The 20375-nt window shown below is 40.2% G+C and overlaps 1 protein-coding gene across 1 annotated transcript; it reads left to right on the top strand.

Moving 5' to 3' along the window:
* Nucleotides 1–348: 348 nt before the first annotated feature.
* Nucleotides 349–1578, top strand: LOC147607194 (uncharacterized). Its single transcript, XM_086791398.1, has 3 exons — nt 349–459; nt 586–659; nt 797–1578. The coding sequence occupies exons 1-3, from the start codon at nt 360–362 to the stop codon at nt 980–982; spliced, it is 360 nt and encodes a 119-aa protein (XP_086647524.1). The 5' UTR covers nt 349–359; the 3' UTR covers nt 983–1578.
* The last annotated feature ends 18797 nt before the right edge of the window (nt 1579–20375 follow it).

The raw sequence follows: 20375 nt of genomic DNA, 5'->3' as shown, positions 1-20375 counted from the left end.
TTTTTCACCGGGAGAAATAAATAAATTTCTGACACTTGGAGCCTCGCAGCCCATTTTGAAATTTTGAGAATCGAATGGTCAACGATTTTCTGTCCGAAGCCTAAGCTCCTGCACTGCAGTCTCCATTTCAACGCACGCGCTGCTGTCACACTCGCGCGTGCTGCGTCCGACTCCTGTTGCCTTTTGGCGCGCTGCCAAAGCCAAACCAATGTCGAGGAGCCACATCAGCCCCGCCACGTCAGCTTCTGTGCCAGCTGGAGGATATCTGACTCGCCACGTCATCCTCTTGTCCCCTGTTGTATAAAACGTGGCAAGGTATAAGTTCACTCATCTTCATTTTCCACACCATCTTCCACACCATGCATCGTATGTGCTGCCTCCTCCTCCCCCTCCTCCTCCTCTGCTTCCTGCTGTTCATTCCTATACAATATTGCCGCCCACTGCTCCCCCCCAATACAGGTACCTTATTTCATTATTTATAATCATACATGTATGTGCCTATGTGATGCGATTAGATGTAAATCAATATAATTCATGGAGCGCTCTCTAATCGTTTTCCCCTACCTTCTATTTGCTTGTACGCAGAACCCAACACCGCGTCCTCGCTAAACGGATCTCAGCTGAAGTACGGGCCTAATGATGTGGACTCCCAAATTAAGGTTCGTTAATTTACCATCTTTAATTAAAGCACGAATAGATGATTAGGTTTTGATTCAAGCACTACTGGCGAATTGGGAGTTTCATTCAGGATTGGCATGAAGCTCCTTGTGATGGGTGTGGTTCTGATTTGCCACAGCTTGTATCAAGAGTGAGAATAACAATGGGCGGCGGCATCATATCATGCGACGACTCCAACGACGACTGCGTGGAGGCCCAGAGCAGCAGCAGCAGCAGCAGCAATGGTGGAAGGGAGCTAGAAGAAGCTCATGCAAATAGTGGTGCTGCTGCACATCCGGACTACGTGTGTGCCAACTCATGCTAGCCTGCAACAACACCAACAATAACAAAGCCCACAATCGAAGAGCCGTGTTTGCTTTTCTCTTTCCTTTCTTTTCTCCCTCTTTTAACCTGGTAAAGTGTGCCATGTTTTCTGGTTCGTCCGCACCTTCATCGCTAGTTTTTTTTTTTTGTGGTGGCTTGCAGCTAAGCTGAGCCTGGGGCCTCTTGTTCTAAGACTCGTGTGCAGTAGCCATCCCCAAATTTTCCAGCTAATGCTGAGCTTGGCCTGTAATGCTTTTCCTTTTGTATAATAAACTACGTCTAAGCTAGAGCATCCCTTTGAATTTCCGATCACTTAAAATTTCGCAACAGCATCATTTATTCCATGTTATCCATTTTCAAACCTCGAAAACCTTGCCGTCAAAAGCGCAGTCTCTGATGTTAATATTTTTCTAAGGTCAGGGAGAGCACATCATACCCAGAGACTAGAGTTTGATCAGAATAGGAAGCTATTGGGAAGTCCCGAGGCATGGCAACGATATTACTTAAAACATGCGCGCATGCGAGAGCCAGCTAGACGCTAGCCGAGGAGAGGATTCAATATTAAACAATGCATTTAACAAAGAGCACCTTTGATTACATTCTCTTAACCATCGTAGAGAACACCAGTGAACGTATGTTTTTCAAGCTTCAATTGTAGGTAAAATGGTATCTTTTTCACAGCAAGAAGATGCTTGTGTATGTGTGTGTGTGTGTAAGAGAGAGAGAGAGAGAGAGAGAGAGAGAGAGAGAGAGAGATGCTCAGAGTACGACTCGTCACAAGTGCTTGCCAGTTGCAGCCACATGATTCTAGAGACAAACCAATGGCTGACAAGTGGACTTTTTTCACTCTGCCAGAGTAAATTGCCTCACTGCCACCGCCCAATGGCAGGCATGCGTGTTGTCAACCCCTGCCCTTCGTCTACGCATTCTTCAAAACGCGTTATAAAAAAAAAAAAAACTGTAACAAAATAGGCTGCCCTGTCTTCTTTCGTAGGTCAATTCACAAAGATACAAACTCTCCAATCACAGGTTCCAGACCCTTCCTGCTGCTTACAAGCCGTGTATTTTATTGCGAAAAGGAGAGGCTTTTGACATCACATTATCACACCCACATGCAGCCTTACCAGCCAACTCCACGACAGCTCGTGCAGCGTGCTTGCTGAACAAGGGAAAGTACTCATACCTCCGCCCACCTTTCCAGTACTACAAGAGAAACTTTTATTCTAAAACTGTTGAAAATAACATTTATGTACCCATAATCAAAATTCTAATCATGGCTTTGAGCATCTCTTTATGCCCTCGCAATTGCCATATATTTTGAAAAATATAAGTGGCCCCTTGCCCCCGTGCATGAACGGTGAAATGAGTCGTGTTCTCATTGTGTGTGGGGGTGTGAAAACAATGAGATGTGTGCGTGAGCAATGAGATAGTGGTCCTCGTAATGTATGTCATGTCCTCATATGTGTGTGAGTGTGTGACAAGAGATGAGACGAATCATGCATAGCCAAGCCAACGAACTAGATATGATTCATATGATGGCACATATGATGGGAATTAAACATACACTACGAGAGATGGGGAGCATAGCTACATGAAGATGAGAGAGAGTAGAGAAAGGGGACCCGGGTAGGTGCGTAGGGTGTGTACAATTTCAGTATGCAGCTATAGTCATGTGCATAGCTGCGTGTATAGCCACGTATTGGGGACAAAAAATCCAGACATTCCAGAGAGCTCAAAATATTCCACTATCACATAAAAAGAAGCACAAAATGTGATCCTTATATCACAAAAGAAGAAGCACCAAATATATTGTAATACAATCAAATATGTACTAAATCAAATATTGAAGATGAGAGAGAGTAGAGAAAGGGGACCCGGGTAGGTGCGTAGGGTGTGTACAATTTCAGTATGCGGCTAAAGTCATGTGCATAGCTGCGTGTATAGCCACGTATTGGGGGAAAAAAATCCAAACATTCCAGAGAGCTCAAAATATTCCAATATCACAAAAAAAGAAGCACAAAATGTGATCCTTATATCACAAAAGAAGAAGCACCAAATATATTGTAATACAATCAAACTCTCTCACTTAAATTTTGCCGTAACCCCACAATCTTGGGTATTTCTCTTTGTATCTATGCGTTAACTGCAGAAATACCTTTCTTCGAACTACATGACAGTGTATACCTTATACTTCCACCAACACCAAATGAAATATATTTATGATATTGAATAACCATATCATGAGATTCTACTTGAATAAAAAAAGAGAAAGTAGAGACACACTTACATGAGGCTCGCATCCTCTTGCATACACTCCCACTCTTCTTCTGTCACCATCTCTCCATGTTCTTCAGTCTTTTCCATGTGCCAATCAATGGTACAATCTTTTGGAAGTGATGCAAGCTCTGTAACTTCAATATTGAGAATACAAAATATATTCACCTTCTTCAACATTGATGTGTCCATTCTCCCTGCTCTTCCTTTGCCTTGTGGTACGTGAGATACCATGTGCTCATCATCCTCATTACTCCACAATTGTCGCATTTTGTGGGATCCACTCGAGAGAGACTCTAAAATGTGGACATATGCTTCTTGCACTAACCGACCCTCTGCCATGCTTCCTTCTGGCCTAGCTCTTTGCCTAACAAAATCCTCCAAGGTCTTCATGAAACGCTCAAGTATAAGAACATCCACCGAGCATGCACAACACCACACACCGACACTTCATCTATCAAGTGTACCACAAGATGTAATTGACTAGTGACGATAGTTCTCGGAAGGTTTTCCTCTATCATACACACTGCGTCCACTACCATTACTCGAGCTACATCAATAGTGGATGGATGGATCTCCTTGAAACTTATGTACCCTCAGAGGGTTCACTATATGTAAATTCTCAATATCACGTGCATTCAAGGCCTAATTTAAAAACCCGTTATCTTTACATTTTCATGAATAAAACACACCCTTTTTCTATTCAATCTGTAAATACCTCCTTTAAATAGTACCCTTAGTATGTAAAAATTGTGTAAGAAAGGGGTTTTAAAAACCCCTTCTATTGAACCCATGTGCTACGCTTACATATTTATGAGTGACCCCCCACCCCCCCCTTAGTATGTACCTAAGATGGAGTTGAGTCCGTTTAATTAGCATGACATGTCTTACAAACTAGTGCAACAATAAATAAAGCTATGTTAGAATTTTACTTTTCCATACCTCATCACACCGCCTCCATTTTGTAGATGGCATCGCGCGCACACTTTTTGATCTCCACAACCAGTAATGCATATGGGAAGAATGAACTATGTAACACAAAACATTGCAATAAATGTTAACGTAATTACAATGGAAGACCATCATGAAGCTTATATAAGTAAAATTAACATACTTGAAACAGCTTGTGCCAATCATGCGTTTTTAGACCATACAATTAACTTGCTCCTTTCTTTTTTATTTTTGTAAATGCCCCCTATAAAGAACGTATAACACCAGTAGGGGTACAAAAGGAGGCAATTTGATCCTTCACTCTCTTCTCCTCATTCTTTGTCAAGATCCAAGGTGCTTTAGGTAAAATTACCTTCCCATTCTCTTGAACTATTGGCCAAGTGGTGGGGAGGCGTTCAATCAATCTCAAGTCCTCCTGAACCACTAAAGAATCTCTCTTGCCAATTATGTAGTCCCAAATATTCAATGCTATATTTTTTATGATGTGCATCAAATCTAGAAGATGATTAATTCTTAGCTTGTTCAATATGGGAGACGAAAGAAGATTGAGTACCTTGTCATTCTCGGTAGTGTGGCATATGGGACGATCCTCTCCATAATACTTCCCAATCTCTTACTCTTAGAAGATGTGGGGGGACTCCTTTTGTAGATGGAACAAACTTCTCATGATGATCAAATGGAAAAAATTGGTGATGGTCTTCATACACGACCTTCTTGAGATGCATAGGCCATGATGTAACAAGCGATGGTCCATAAATCAGATAAGCATTGTGACCGGATGTTGTGAGTCCTAATTATGAACAATGCACAAATAATTTATATTTAGAGCCAGCTCATATTTGATAATTTAAATCATAGGAAGGTCATTGAACATAAAAAAACATACTGGAGCACTCTCCATATTATCCCGAAAAGTCATGCATTGTCCACATTAAAATTACCTTCACCTCTATGCTACGTTGTGTAAGTGGTCGGGACACATCATGCACTTGGATGCCATGCCATAATGTCTAAAGCTCCTTGATCAAAGGTTCAAGGTACACATCCATATTCTTCACCTTGTGTTGCCGAGCATGAGAAGAGCTAGCATCACATGACCCTTCTTTATTGACTTCCAGGGAGGGACATTGTAGTTCACTATTACCACTGACCATGTGGTCCATGGTGTCGATTTGAGACCAAATGGATTGAATTCATCCATACCTAATCTAAGTTGTAAGTGATGTGGCTCATCCTTGAATTTCAACCACTCTTCTTCTAGGTGTTGCCCTGCCGGTGAATGAGACCAAATGGATTGAATTCATCCATACCTAATCTAAGTTGTAAGTGATGTGGCTCATCCTTGAATTTCAACCACTCCTCTTCTAGGTGTTGCCCTGCCGGTGAATGTGCATAGCAAGGATCCTCATTATGTCATCGATGGAACGATTGTGTGGATGCCATGTCATGAGTTCGGCAATAGACTTGTACTAAAACATGTGTTGAATGAGGAATATGATAGAAAAATGCCTTAACACCTTTTGAGTCCAATCATTGTACCTTGCAAATCACTTCGGTAATGAGACTCTCCACATTTTGTACATTGAGCTGCATCTTTATGAGCACCCCAAAATAGCACACAATCATTGACACATGCATGTATACATTCGTAATCCTTGCAAAGTGCCATCAATGCTCTCCTAGTATGTGTCCTTGTGTTTGGCAACTTGTTGTCAAAAGGAAGCATCTTTTTCATGAGCCTACAAAGGGTTTGAGATAATTTCAAATATTATTTATAAAGGGTATTATATGTAAAAATTATAAATTGCTAACCACAAACGCTAAAGACTCACCGAAAGAGACTTGTAACACTATTAACATTGCTCTAACTAACTATACATGGTTTGCAAGTTTGGTAACTCCAAGGTTGCACGAAGGGTGGAGTATGCACACCCCTCATATAGTGGAGTGCAAACGGCTTGACGCAATTGATCTTCGTCAAGGGTAGTTTTGGGCTTGTCCTCTCCTTCTTTCTCAAAGAAGTCATCAATCACCTCGTCTATGCCCGAATCTTCATCGAATTCATGTGCCATTAATGGAGGCATTTTTTCCTCATGTAGAGTATGCGGGCTCACCCCAATTGTATCATGGAGGTCTATAAAGCCTCTACATAGTTGTCCACTCATTAGAGTAATGAGACATAGACTCCCTCATTCTATGATATGTCTTCTGTTGTCCTCATCTAAAAAACATGGACTACCTTATGAATACCTAAATCATGTGCATAAGAACATGCAATAGTGAATCTATACACTCATCGAACTCTTTGGATGCCGTACATCTTCGAATCGATAGTAATATTCCACATGCTTTATTGTGATTCCTCATAAACGCACAATTTCTTCCTTGCATCTCTCACATGGACATGGAATCTTTTGACATAACCACTCATGCCAACTTTGCACAGGTTCCATGTCATCATCGGAAGAAGAAGGCATCGGCAATCATCTATGCATTGTGGGTACCTAGTTGTCAACATCTAGAATACAAAAGTGTATGAACACTCCATGTTCCATTTCATTAAACAAAAAATTATCTCTTTGGAATCTGCAAAAGTAACTATGTGGCATTTTGTCCTGATATGTGGCTATGGGCTCGGCTATACCCTCATCCATAGCCATGTATTGAGATTAAAAAAATTGGATACCTCCCTCTCGTGCACTGCGCCATGTGATTTTGCTTTCTCAAGTCCTCTCCTCCTTTGCATAAGCTATGGCTCCCTATGCTCCCTTGCCCTTCACAAGCCCCTCTCCTCTTCTCCCTTCTCACAAGCCTTCACTCACCTTCACAAGCCCCTCTCCTCTTCTCCCTTTTCTCACAAGAAAACCCCCTTCTCACCTTCACAAGCAAACCCTGTTCTCACCTTCTCCCTTGACAACTAAACACTCTTCTCCATTCACAAGGAAGAAAGGCCTTCCTCCAAGCATCACAAGCAAGGCAATATCAAGGTATACCATATTATTATCTTCTTTGTTTTCTTTAATCATTTTTTTGAAAGTGAACTAATTGTTACGGTTTGGGACTTACCTCAAATGCATTGCTTGCTCTCGTGTATGCTTGTATTACCTCAAATGCATTGCTTGCTCTTGTGTATGCTTGTATGCTTAACTACTTGTATAAGTATTATTTATAAATAAGAACTTTACTCATCTTTTTCTTTTTATGACTAGGTCAAGGCATTCTTTAGCTAGGTTAAGGCTCCGTTAAGGGGGGTTAAGGCAATATTCTCTAAAGAAGATCAACCATGTACAAGCTTCTAAAAAGCATAAGAGGTAAGCCCTTGACTGAACTCTTTGTTATTTTTGCACCTTTGGGTGCTAGGGATTATTTCTTGAGTTTTTTTTTTGCCTCTAGTACTTATGCATGCATTATGCATAATGCATTAAGCTTATTGTATTATGCTTTCATGCATTAAGCTTATTCTTAATGCATAATGCATTCATAAGCTTATGCATAATGCTTAATATATAATTCATTAAGCTTATTGCATCATGCATTCATGCATTATGCTTTTGCGTAATGCATTATTGCATAAAGCTTATGTAATAATTGTATTACATTATGCATTCATGCATTCATGCATAATGTAATAATTGTATTACATTATTGCATAAAGCTTATGTAATAATTGTATTACATTATGCATTCATGCATTCATGCATAATGTATGCATTCATGCATACATTATGCATTCATGCATTAAGCTTATGCTTAATGTTTTTTTGAGTTATGTATTAAGCTTATACTTAATGCATTATTACATAAGCTTTATGTAATAATGCATTAAGCATAAGCTTAATGCATAATGAATAACGCTTATGCTTAATGCATTGCATTATGCATGCATGCAAGTAGTGCATTGCATTATGCATTAAGCCTAATGTTAAACTTATGCTTAATGATTTATACACTCTTTATACATAATGCTTATGCATAATGGTTTATGCTTAATGTATTAATGTGTTAATGCATTATGCATAATGCATTAAGCTTTTGTATAATGCAATATGCATAATGCATTAATGCATTAAGCTTTTAAGTCATTATGCCTTAATGAATATGGCTTAAACTTTACTCATCTTTTTCTTTTTGTGGAATTCTTTGGCTAGGTCAAGCCAATCTTCTCCAAACTCCCTCAATGTACAGCTTCTAAAAAGGATAAGAGGTAAGCCCTTTGTTATTTTTTGCACCTTTGGGTGCTAGGGAATATTTCTTGAGTTTTTATTACCTATGTATAATGCTTAAGCTTATGTATTATGCATTAATGCATTAAGCTTATGCTTAATGCATCTTTGCATAAGCTTAATGCATTAATGCATATTAATACATTAATGCTTAAGCTTATGCATTGTGCATTATTTCTTAATACGCTATTACTGCATTAATGCTTTATATATTATACATAATGCATTAAGCATATGCTTAATGCATTACGAGCTATACATGTATGCATATGTTTATGCGTAGCTCATAATGCATTATGCAATAATTCATATGCTTATGCAATAATTCATATGCTTAATGCATTATGCTTATGCAATAATTCATATGCTTAATGCATTACGCTTATGCATTATGAGCTACGTATGTATATGTTTATGCATAGAGCATACACATAGCTCATAATGTATAAGCTAATGTAATAACACTTTATACATAAGCTTATGTATAATGCATTAAGCTTAATGCATTATGGATAAGCTTATACATAAAGCATTATTGCATTAACTTATGTATTAAGGTTATGCATTATGAGCTATATATACATATGTTTATAAGTAGAGCATATACATGCTCTATGTAAGCTATGCATGCATATGTGAGCTATATATGCTCTATGTGAGCTATGCAATTTTTTTATGCATAAAGCTTTTTATGAAATGTATGCTCTATATGAGTTATGTTTTTATGTTTTTATATAATGTTTTTATGCATATAGATGTGGCCATCATGGGGATCATCACCAACAGACCAAGATCCATATATGGAGGGGCATCCTCTAGTACACCTCCCATACCCATAGATGACCCTGATTTACAACATGTTTTTGAGGTACAAACAGCTTGGAAATGGTTGAACTCTAGGTATGGGTCTGAGTAATTGAGTTGCTCTGGCTTATACCCTGCCTTCTATGTGCTAGACACTTCAACTATCCCACAGTGAGCCCAGAGTCACCCATTTCCATGCATCCCACCACCTTCCCTACCCCTCTCACTTCTACTTTGCCTACCCCTCACTCTTTCACTTTCCCTATTCCTCGTCCTTCAGCTGATCCTAGTGCTCAGTGCACTCCGTCCCATATGCGGTGCTATCTCCCTAGCATGTGGCGTCCTCATGATGCCACTTGGGTGGTAATAGCTTGAGGGCTTCTTAGAGTCTTCGACGATCTAATAGTGGGGAAGGTGGGTGCGACGGATGCTTTGGGGGAGGTGCGCAGTCACCTTCACCTATGGTGATAGTAGACGATATGCTCGGGGAGGGTAGTATGCTTTACTTTACCCTTGATGAGGAGGGTGGGCCTTTTATGGATGATGTGGGATTGAGGGTTTATTATACGTTCCATCAATTAGTCAACTAGACCTATAAAGATGCTTTTAAACCATGGGGAGAGAAGAAGGATAGAGATTTCATGTATGTAGTGCAGTGCATGCATGAGTAGTTCCCAATCCACCACACACATGTTTTTTCCACGAGTGGATGAGGAATTGCATGATAAAGATCCTCAATAGGAGGAGGTCTCGCGCAACAACGAGGTGCACGAAAGATGGTTAACAAATTCTTACCAATTACACCATTAAGGATTGGAAGAAAGCAAAGAATCAATCCAAGGAGGGTACTCAACACCCTCAACAAAAGGCGGTGCATGCCAGTCAATGGTTGAAGTTCGGTGCAAAGTATGCATCCGGAGGAAAGGTAGGCTGGCTCGCACAATTTGTAAGTTTTCTCTTTGCCATTTTTCATTAAGCTTAGTTCATTTGTCATCATGAATTTAATATCTCACGCATGTTGTAATTTGTTGTAGGAAAAGGTAGTAGGTTGCCCCCCAATGGCTCAAAAGAATAGGTACCACAAGTATCATAATAAAGTTGAGACTTGCGAGAGTAGCTCAAACACGAGGGAGCACCGATTCGGATATCTAAAGAGCTCAGTAGGGCAAATTGGTGAGTAGTTGAACTTGAATTTAATTATCACCCAACTTGTTTTTCTTGTGGCTAACTTTTTTTTGCATTGTATTACTAATTAACGTAGGAAGACGATGCTGAAAGTGGCGGTGATAATGAAGATGATGGTGGTGCAGATGTGGGCAAAGATGAAGATGATGTAATAATTTAATTAGTTTTTGATTGCTTCATCTTTATTTATTTTTTGACATGAACACCTTATGTAATTTGTAACTATTTATGTAATTTATAATATAATCCATGGCATTGTATTGCAATTATTTTCTTATATTTTAAGTGATTAAGTGTTTTTTTAATGTGACTAAGTAGTGTTTAAATAATGTGATTTTTTTAAAAAATACAGAGACAAGATGGGGGAGAGACGTGGGGACACATGTCCCCATATCTCTCTCCCATTCAGTTCTCGTTTTTTTTTTTTTTTTGCAGACAGTCTGGATGGCTATAGCCGCATGTGCCTATACACGTTGCTATAGGCATGGCTGTATACTCAATTATATGCATGGTTATATGCACGATTGTGTAATGAAGTAGATTTGGTTGTACATGCACATGGGGAATGGGGCCTAGGAAGTTGGGCTAGGGTCATTTATATGTGTATTTTTTGGGGGGGCTTTGGGCTATATTAGGCATAGGGCTCATAGGCATTGTACATTTCATTAGGACATTTTAGAGTTCATTCATAGGGCCTTGTAAGAAAATGGTCGATTCTTATTTTCTCTCTCTAGAAAAAATCTTGAAATATTAAAATAAAGAGAATGTAAAAGTCATAAAAGTGCAGTCTCTGAGCTAGAGAGGTAAATTCTCTCCCAGGCGGCCGTCTTAAAGTTCGTTGGAACCTTCTTTGAAATGATACATTCGAAACTACAAGAATAAGGTTAGTTCAGGAGGATATTATTGCACGGAAGACAGTTTGGAGGTTAGAACCTTCATTTCCAATTTCAAAAGACAAATACAAGCCTTCTCACCATAGCCAGTCCTATTCTTTCACTCTGCATCATATAGTATACTTACTCATTCCTAGAACACTCTAATGGAGAACAACCATCTGCACACTCATTCTATTGAAGAGTCCAATCATGAATGCATTAAGAGAAAGTACCATCTGCACATTGATCTAGATAGTGCATATGCGCCCATTCAAAAACGCAGAAGTGGACAACTATTGCTCTCATCAGATGTTAAAGATCATATGAGGTGTCGGGGAAGCAACACATAGACCTTTGGTGTGATGGATCCATCTATCCTATTGACCCTTGTACTGCTTCACATCCTCCCTTTTCAAATCCCACAACTCTCTTACGTTTTGCAGGTGATGGCGCCACAAGCTTACTAGGATATTGCAAGTCGATTTCTTACATACAAGAAAGAGAAAGGCATTATTCACAACACTTAGCAAATGAGCTTTTTGGCTTGTTTGGTGAATGCAAGACACAGAAAGTTAGATTGGAAGAACAAGAAGGTCAAATCAATAAACTAAGAAGTGACCTCTGCAAATATAGAAAAAAAGACACAATCATTGGACGACGTATATGGAAAAGAAAGCTCAAAAACATCAAAAACTTGAGGCTCGATGTTCTGGAGGCCTGAAGAAGAGAATCCAAGCCATAAGGCTTGAAGAAGAGAATCCAAGCCATAAGGTAAGATTGCACTGAATGCATTCCCATTCACATGTCTTTTGTGTTAGCAGTTAATATTATTTTATTTGCTGGGCTTCTTTGGGATTTACATGTTCTCTACATTAGTAATGAGTAGTGCTGTATTTGTAGGGTTGTCATACATCCTGACAAAGAGAATATTAATCCCAATCTCAATCTAGTAATGAGTAGTGCTGTATTTGTAGTGCTGTATTCGTAAGGGTTATAGTGCCATCCATGCAGAAGTCAGTGTCATCCCTCCTTGAGGTCAAAGGCATCAAAGCAAAGCTACTTCCAACACCTACAAAAGTTTGGAGACATAGGGAGGAATTAAACATAGAATAGCTTCACTATGTTGGTCACTCATACCACATCGTAGGAGAGTTTAAGGGAGAAGGTGGCAGCATATTCTACAATGAACATGACAATATATTCATGGACTTGGAGCTCTTGCAAAATAGAATGATGGAGTTCCATGATATTACATTTGAGGAGGTAGGAGGCGTACTTTAGTTTGTCATCAAGCTTGATGAGTGCGAGATTATCAAGGAGAAAAAGACGGAAAGGGTCACAATAACACTTATGAATAGGGTTTTTTATAATTGTAGTAGGGATGATCCAAAGTATTTTAGTGTGCAGTCCAAGACGAACATCTGGTGGCTAGGTTCATTTGAGGTCAAGAAAGAGGACCATGAATCCTTGTTTTGGGTATTTCAGCAGATACATATCCCCAATCTCATCAAAGAACAGATGAATGCAAACAGGATACTCCATGTAGAGAAAAGGGGGGAATTTCAAGTCCAATGGCATCTTGCGGGTGATTTGAAGACTCTCAAGTGCTCATTTAATTGCAGCAAAAGGGGCCAGTGCAAAGTCTCCATGCGTTTACTGCATGGACTCCGCAAGGGTGATAGATTCTAAGTGGTAGAGATGACCACCAAACAGACAAGTTTTGGATGAGAACTTTAAACCAGTGTTTGAGATTCCTCTTTCCAATGTGCATATATACACGCTTCATGCTTTGTGTCGTATCATAGAGAAACTGGTATATCTCCACATTGGTTTTGCTTGTTGGAAGATCAAGAATGTAGCAGAGAGGAAAGAAGCCATCAGTTCATTTGGAGAAGGTGCTATCAGAAATTGGACTACAGGAGGTAATGTCCAGATTCTGAAGGACACTAAAAAGTCATCAAATGAAAAGGAAATTCCAATGAAGCCTTCCATTGGAGGTGTTAAGGCAAGAAGATTTCTTTCCAAGCCAATGAGTAATCACAGCAACACAAACCTACAAAGTTAGGAAAGCAATATACAACAACCTACACAAGTCGAATCGAATACCAACAATGGAAAAAGCTTCATAATGTAGTGAAAGACCATGAAGGTGCTTCAAGGAATGTCAAAGAAGATGTTTGGCGTTCAATTGATACTCTGTTCCAAATGTGTGAGAAAGTCAACTACTCTTAGCAAGACAAAAAGAGCTTTCAAGAAAACTTACAAGCATTCAAAAAAGCATTCAGAGCTGCTTGGACTGACACCAAAATTACACACTACATGGTATGTTTCTAGCTTACTCTTGTTTCCTAGCCATTGATACTAACTTGCATTATGCGTTTTCTTATGCAGCATATTCTCTACAACCACAACAAGTACGGAGATCCTAGCATTTGGAACACACAAGGACTCGAGAAATCACACTATATGGCCTGAAATGCATATTTTCGGCACACACAACATGGTGGTGGAAAAAGTAAGGCAAACAGCCTACAAGAAGTGTTCCAATGGTTCTATAGAAGGATACTGCAACAACTACATAAAAAAAGAAACCTTGAGGTCATCCAAATTGATGTAGACACTCAGACATATGGAAAGGAAGAGATTGAAGCGTTCCAAAGCATTTAAAAACTCAGATGCCATAGAAGCACAAAATAAATGGAGAGAACAAAAGATTTTTATTAATCATCGTTGGACAGATAGATGTAACACATGTCTTTTACAATGTATCTTTCCATTCTAATGACTTTGGCAATTCCAGTGAATCTGGCTTTCGTTTATACCTTAGCAAACGGTGTTTGCCATACTCTTCTAGTTCCTCTGGGTTCTCTATATCACACCTAGGAACAGGGACAATGTCTTGAATACAAAATTTGTAACTTTTCCTTCCTGGCTCATGGCATTGTGGTAGACTATAATCTTTGTCTTAGACAATCTGCTTAGATAGTGAGAGAGAGCTGCGTCTCGGGGCCACAATACTCCCTTTTATGTTGCTGCAAAATAAAATAATTAAGGAAACATAAGTCTACATATCAAATTCACACAAACACACAGACACACAAACACACAACACAACACACACATACAGAGAGAGAGAGAGAGAGAGAGAGAGAGAGAGAGAGAGAGAGAGAGAGAGAGAGAGAGAGAGAGAGAGAGAGAGAGAGAGAGAGAGAGAGAGAACCTGAGTCTCATCTGTCCACGAACAGTTGGTCTTGCCAAAGTTTATTAGAACTTTTAGTATCTTCTCCTACTTTGTTGATAAACTCCTTTGTGCAGTCATTCAACTTATCAGAGCCATATTTGGCCTGCAGCTCCATGAAGGTTTTATCATCTGGCACAAATCCATCCTCTTTGAATTTTTGTGCTTTGTCCAAACAAATACCGAGACACCCTTTTACTATTATAATTTTCCTCCAATGCTAAGTCATCTGCATCATCTTTCGAGACAAAACCGCTACCCTCTTCCTGAAAATTGGCAATAGCAGATAAAGCAAAATCTTCCCTCAGGCTGAAAATATTCTGAATGTCAGCCAACAGTACATAACGTTTGTTATCAATAACAAATTCTAGCAGCACTAGCAATACTAGACCACACTGCTCCACTTTGAAGAGATCTACACCCAGTGGTCTCTGTATTGTTGATGTCTTTAGAGCAACAATATCCATCGACTTTGAATCCTCTTCCTCCTGTACTAACTCAATATCTTCCTCAAGTTTTGCCTCCTTGGAGGGTAACCTATCTTCTGGGGGAATTTCATCTTGGATAGTACCTTCATACAGTAGTTCTTCACCCATTTCAGGAAGGCCTTTATAGAGGCACTACAGGTAGCAGAGGAATCCAAATCGCTCATATAACAACCTGTAACAACTTAAGTGCAAGGTACACCAAGAAGGCTTGTAGGAAGATGGTAGTTCCTGGTAATTCTTGTATAGAAAACTGTTTGCCTACCTGCTTAGTGAACAATCCAGCAAGTGCACGTAAGCTTGATTGTTTTTAGCAGCAGCCTTCCTTTGGATACTAATTCTTTGAAATCGTCCCTGTGTTTCGACAGGTACTCTGCATGCTGATGCAAAATGGACTCCACTTGTAAAGGCTTATTAAACATCTCTACAATAATGTGAAAGTCTTCAGCAACTCCCACGTTACAGACAAAATCGAAGAATTTCTCATCAATTAGAGCTAGATCATTGCTCTAATAAAATTCTTCCTTCTTTTCCTTAATGTCAGTGCTAAGATGTTGCTCCTTCTTCTTCTACTACTTCTTTCTCTTCGGCATCTCTTCCTTAGCCTCCATTGAGAAATCAAAATCCCTCTTAACAGAGAGACTCTGGTGAGCAGGTCGCTTAGAAAGGGACACTAGACTAAGAACACCTGCTTTCTCTCCTGTTCATCTACCTCTGCATCGTGGTCTTCTGAATGGGGTTCTTCATCACTATGATCTTTTACGAAGTAAACGAGGTAACTTGATTCTCCTGGCTCCACTGTTGGAAACCTTTGATCTTATGTCTATCCTCTCACAAGCTGTGGCTCATCTATCCTTGCCATAACTTCTGCAGGGTCGTCAGTGTGGGAAGTCAATAGATCTTTTCTTTGTGCATGTCGCTCCTACCCGCAGCACTAAACTCAGGAACCAGTTCAGTGACTCCCTGCTTAAGCTTTCTTTTTTCTGAGAAGTAAGACACTGGCATGAATTAGAAAAGGGGAGTCACCCCTTATTGTATTTGTGCAATTTGGCACGTTAAAGAAAATCCATTAACCCTACAAGGGCTATATCGCGCCAAACTGTACAAATTTCTCTCTCTCTCTCTCTCTCTCTCTCTCTCTCTCTCTCTCTCTCTCTCTCTCTCTCTCTCTCGGTGTACTGTATGTTTGTGTCTGTGTATGTTGTTATTGTTGTGTGTGTGTGTGTGTGTGTGTGTGATATAAGTGTATATGTATGTGGGTGTATGTGTGTGCAATTTGGCGTGATAAAGCACCTCCATTACCATTATAGGAGCCATATCATGCCAAAATGCACAAATTGCACACACTCTTTCACTATTTCTTTTTCTTTCTCTAACACTTTATCTCTATCTCTCACTCTTTCTGTCTCTGACTAAATCCCTAAATTTTTATCTATCTCTCTCTGACTATTTCTAAATCTCTCTCTATATTACTCCCTCTCTCTCTCTCTCTCTCTCTCTCTCTCTCTCTCTCTCTTTGTGAGTGTACTGTGTATGTGTGTGTCTGTATTGTATACGGTTCTCTCTATGTGTGTGTGTGTGTGTGTGTGTGTGTGAGAGAGAGAGAGAGAGAGAGAGAGAGAGAGACAGAAGTAGATTTTTTTGTGTGTTCCTACATGTCCGTGTGTCCATGTGTGTGTGTGAAAGATTGTGTCTGTCTCTGTGCATGCATGTCTGTGTGTTTGCGTATTTGAGTGTGTGTGTGTGTGTGTGTGTGAGAGAGAGAGAGAGAGAGAGAGAGAGAGAGAGAGAGAGAGAGAGAGAGAGAGAGAGAGAGAGAGGAGCAAGCAAACTTACATGTTGCCATTTGCTTTCTGGTTATGTGGGCGTGGATGTTGCACTCTCTTTCTGTCTGTCGTTGGAATCTCTCTCTGTCTGTGGGTTCCTGAAAAATCGGGATGCTCTCTCTCTCTCTCTCTCTCTCTCAAATACGAGAACCGTTAATAGTGGCATGAGGATTAAATAACTTTAAACGATCCCACGTGTGTAGTAATAAATGGACACGTGTGATGTTGACAATTGACAAGTGGAGTTTGTGAATATTAAAAACGACTCTTTTTTTATTCTATTTGTAATGGTGTGCCTGAGAGAGAGAGAGAGAGAGAGAGAGAGAGAGAGAGAGAGAGAGAGAGAGAGAGAGAGAGAGAGAGATCAGTCGACCATGATAGCAATCCATCAAGCCACCGACAGCTTTGGTATGTGTTTCTCTTGCACACACACACACTCATGCAGGAACACATAGAGACACACACACACACTCATACACGCACACAATGGAACACACACACACACACACACACACACACACACACACACACACACACACACACACACACAAGGAGAAACACATACAACACAGACATACACATCCAGTAATGCTAGAGAGAGAGAGAGAGAGAGAGAGAGAGAGAGAGAGAGAGAGAGAGAGAGAGTGCGATGTTTTTGTGATTTGGTGCGATAAGGTGCTTTGAAGTCAACTGAAGAGCTCTCTCGTGCGCCAAACCGCAAACATATACACACACACACACATATACACTTACATGACACACACACACACACACACACACACACACACACACACACACACACACACACACACACACACACACACACAGAGCGACATTTTTGCGATTTGGCATGATAAGGCGCTTTGAAGCCAAACTAAAGAGCTCTCTTGCTCCAAACCGCAAACACACACACACACACACACACACACACACACACACACACACACACACACACACATATATACACTTACATGACATCCATAAAATACACACACACACACACACACACACACACACACACACACACACATAAACACAGAGAGAGAGAGAGAGAGAGAGAGAGAGAGAGAGAGAGAGAGAGAGAGAGAGAGAGAGAGAGAGAGAGAGAGAGAGAGAGAGAGAGAGAGGTTGATTTATGTCTCTTTCTACCAAGCTGATTTTGGTAGATCATGGCGAGAACAAAGGCCACTGCAAGGAGACAGGGTAAGGGGCCTGGATTGGCAGCAAAGGCTGCCTCTCAGAAGAAGCCAAGGAAAGGAAAACCTATTCATATTTTGAAGCAAGCTAGAACAAGGAGATTCTCACAGAACTTCTACATTCTGAAGGAGATCAGGAAGGCGCAAAATTGTGTGGAGTTATGTGATCCTTCAAGCTCCCCTTCCAGCGGGTGTGCAGGTCTATATGTGAGAACCGGAGCCTATCCCCGTAAGGTGGAAGAGGACAGCCTTGCTCTGCCTACAGGAGGTTGCTGAAGACTTTCTCGTAGAGTACTTCAATGACCTGTGTGTTGTGTGTGCCCACGCACAGAGGATGACTATAATGCCCAAGGATAGTGAGACACTGAAGAGGCTTAGGTGGAGGTATGAGAAGCTTCTAAACCTTGTAGAGATTATAGACCCAAAAATGAAAAACATCCTCATGATTCCACTAGCAAGAGCTCCTCAGGATAAAATAAAAATTATAGATATTACACATGAAATTAACACAAGAGCCAGGGCTAAACAGGAGGATGCCAGATGGGAGGAAGAGCAGAAGGCAAGCAAAGACAAGGATCAACAAGTAAAATCAAACCCAAAGAATCTCCACGAACAGTACATCAAAGAAATAGAAGAGTTGGAGTCAGCAGTAGCAGTCAACCTGGAGATACTAAGGAGCTTGTAGAGGGGCATTTTTATCTTCATGAATATGGAAGATGGTGAGCGACAGCTCTCTCTTGACATCATGGATGTCAGAACTTTGATGGAGAGGACATCATAGATCACAGATACTATCCCATACATCTGGTTAAAGTAGGTATCCGAATTGTATTTTTTGATATGGTAGTTCCATCTTTAGTTCTTCCCTTTTTCCTCAATGAGTTACCCTTGTTTTTGCAGTTTAATAAAGTGCTAGCTTCCATGTGAGAGCCACTCTGAGGTGTTTATTCTCAACTCTCAGCTGGCACCACTGCTACGAAGAAGGAGTACTTCCCAGCAAGAGATTCAAAAGTGGTTCACCTATTTTAACATGTTGGAGGTTACTGTATTAATTTTTCCATACGAATCAGGGTATGTTACTCCTCTATCTTGTTAGTTATATACATCTAATAGATAGGGGATGTCTTAGTTTTAGATATTTCTGCTTTTTTAGGAACCATTGGAGCCTTACCATTATAGAATTGGATAAGATAATCGTGTGGACTCTTAATTCAGTACCAAGATCACATCCTGAGTTAGGCCTATAAGTAAACATTCAAAGCACCTTTCTCTAGTATCTATGGCTCCTTGAAGTTGGCAATGTATCTTATTGTGAAAGCTTATTTATTATGCAGGTGTATAAAAAGGCTTCTTCATGTTCTTGGTTCCCTATATGGAGACAATGAATTGTACAAATCAGAGGTTAAGCCTGTTCAAGTGCCCAAACAAGGAGACTCACACTCCTGTGAATGGAGATCGATGATACATGTAGAATATATTCTCGAAAGTCTCTTTTCCATGAATCCCTTCATGTCCAAGGTAAGTGGAAGAATCATTGGGTGGACATTTATTTAGCTAGATTTGCAGTCTGACATTGTGAATTTTGTTTTTCATACCGCATTACAGAATTATGATAGTAACTATGTGGAGCAGTACAGAGTGACCATGATACGATTAATACTAAAGAATAGCACAGAGATTTCTGAGGAGAACCAGCCGGAATTCCCCGATCCTACAGATGTTGAGGTACTCCTTCAGGCTGTAGGGGAAGAGGAAAAGCCCTCTGAGCACATAGAGGCAAAGCCAAGGTCCAATGTGGAGGTTAACATTGAACATCCCAAGGCTGATGAGGTAGAGCAAGCTGAAGAGGCAGAGTCGAAGCCTGAAGAGAAAACAGAGACGAGAATGGCATACTGCACAGGCCGAGGTGGGACCTAGTAGGGAGGCAAACAATGAAGAACCTAAGTCTGATGAGGATGCCAAGGCTAGTGAGGATCCTAAGCTTGATGAAGATCCCAAGCCTAATTCACCTGATGTAATGTAACCAACTCAATTTTAAGAACTGTTTCTATTAGCTGTTTTTGTCCCTTAACAATGATTATAAGCTTCAACCATATTCAGACTGATTAAAATCATGTCAATAATGGTTCCAGACACCACCGAGGAGGCTTATTATCTTAGATGTTAATGGATTGCTACTCAAAAGATAGCCCAAGAGCTTTGGACCAAGTGCTATAGGGAATTACAAAGTCGAAGAAATGCATGTCATCAAACTGTATCAATTTATCAACTTTGTAACTAAGCACTTTAGATTGGCCATATGGTCCTCAATGATGACGCATAATTTGAGGCCTCTTG

The sequence above is a fragment of the Cibotium barometz genome, chromosome 56, assembly GCF_041138505.1.
Source record: "Cibotium barometz isolate CiBa-2024 chromosome 56, ASM4113850v1, whole genome shotgun sequence".
Classification (NCBI taxonomy): domain Eukaryota; kingdom Viridiplantae; phylum Streptophyta; class Polypodiopsida; order Cyatheales; family Cibotiaceae; genus Cibotium; species Cibotium barometz.
Note: the sequence above shows the minus strand (reverse complement) of the source record. Positions and strands in the feature narration are given on the sequence as shown.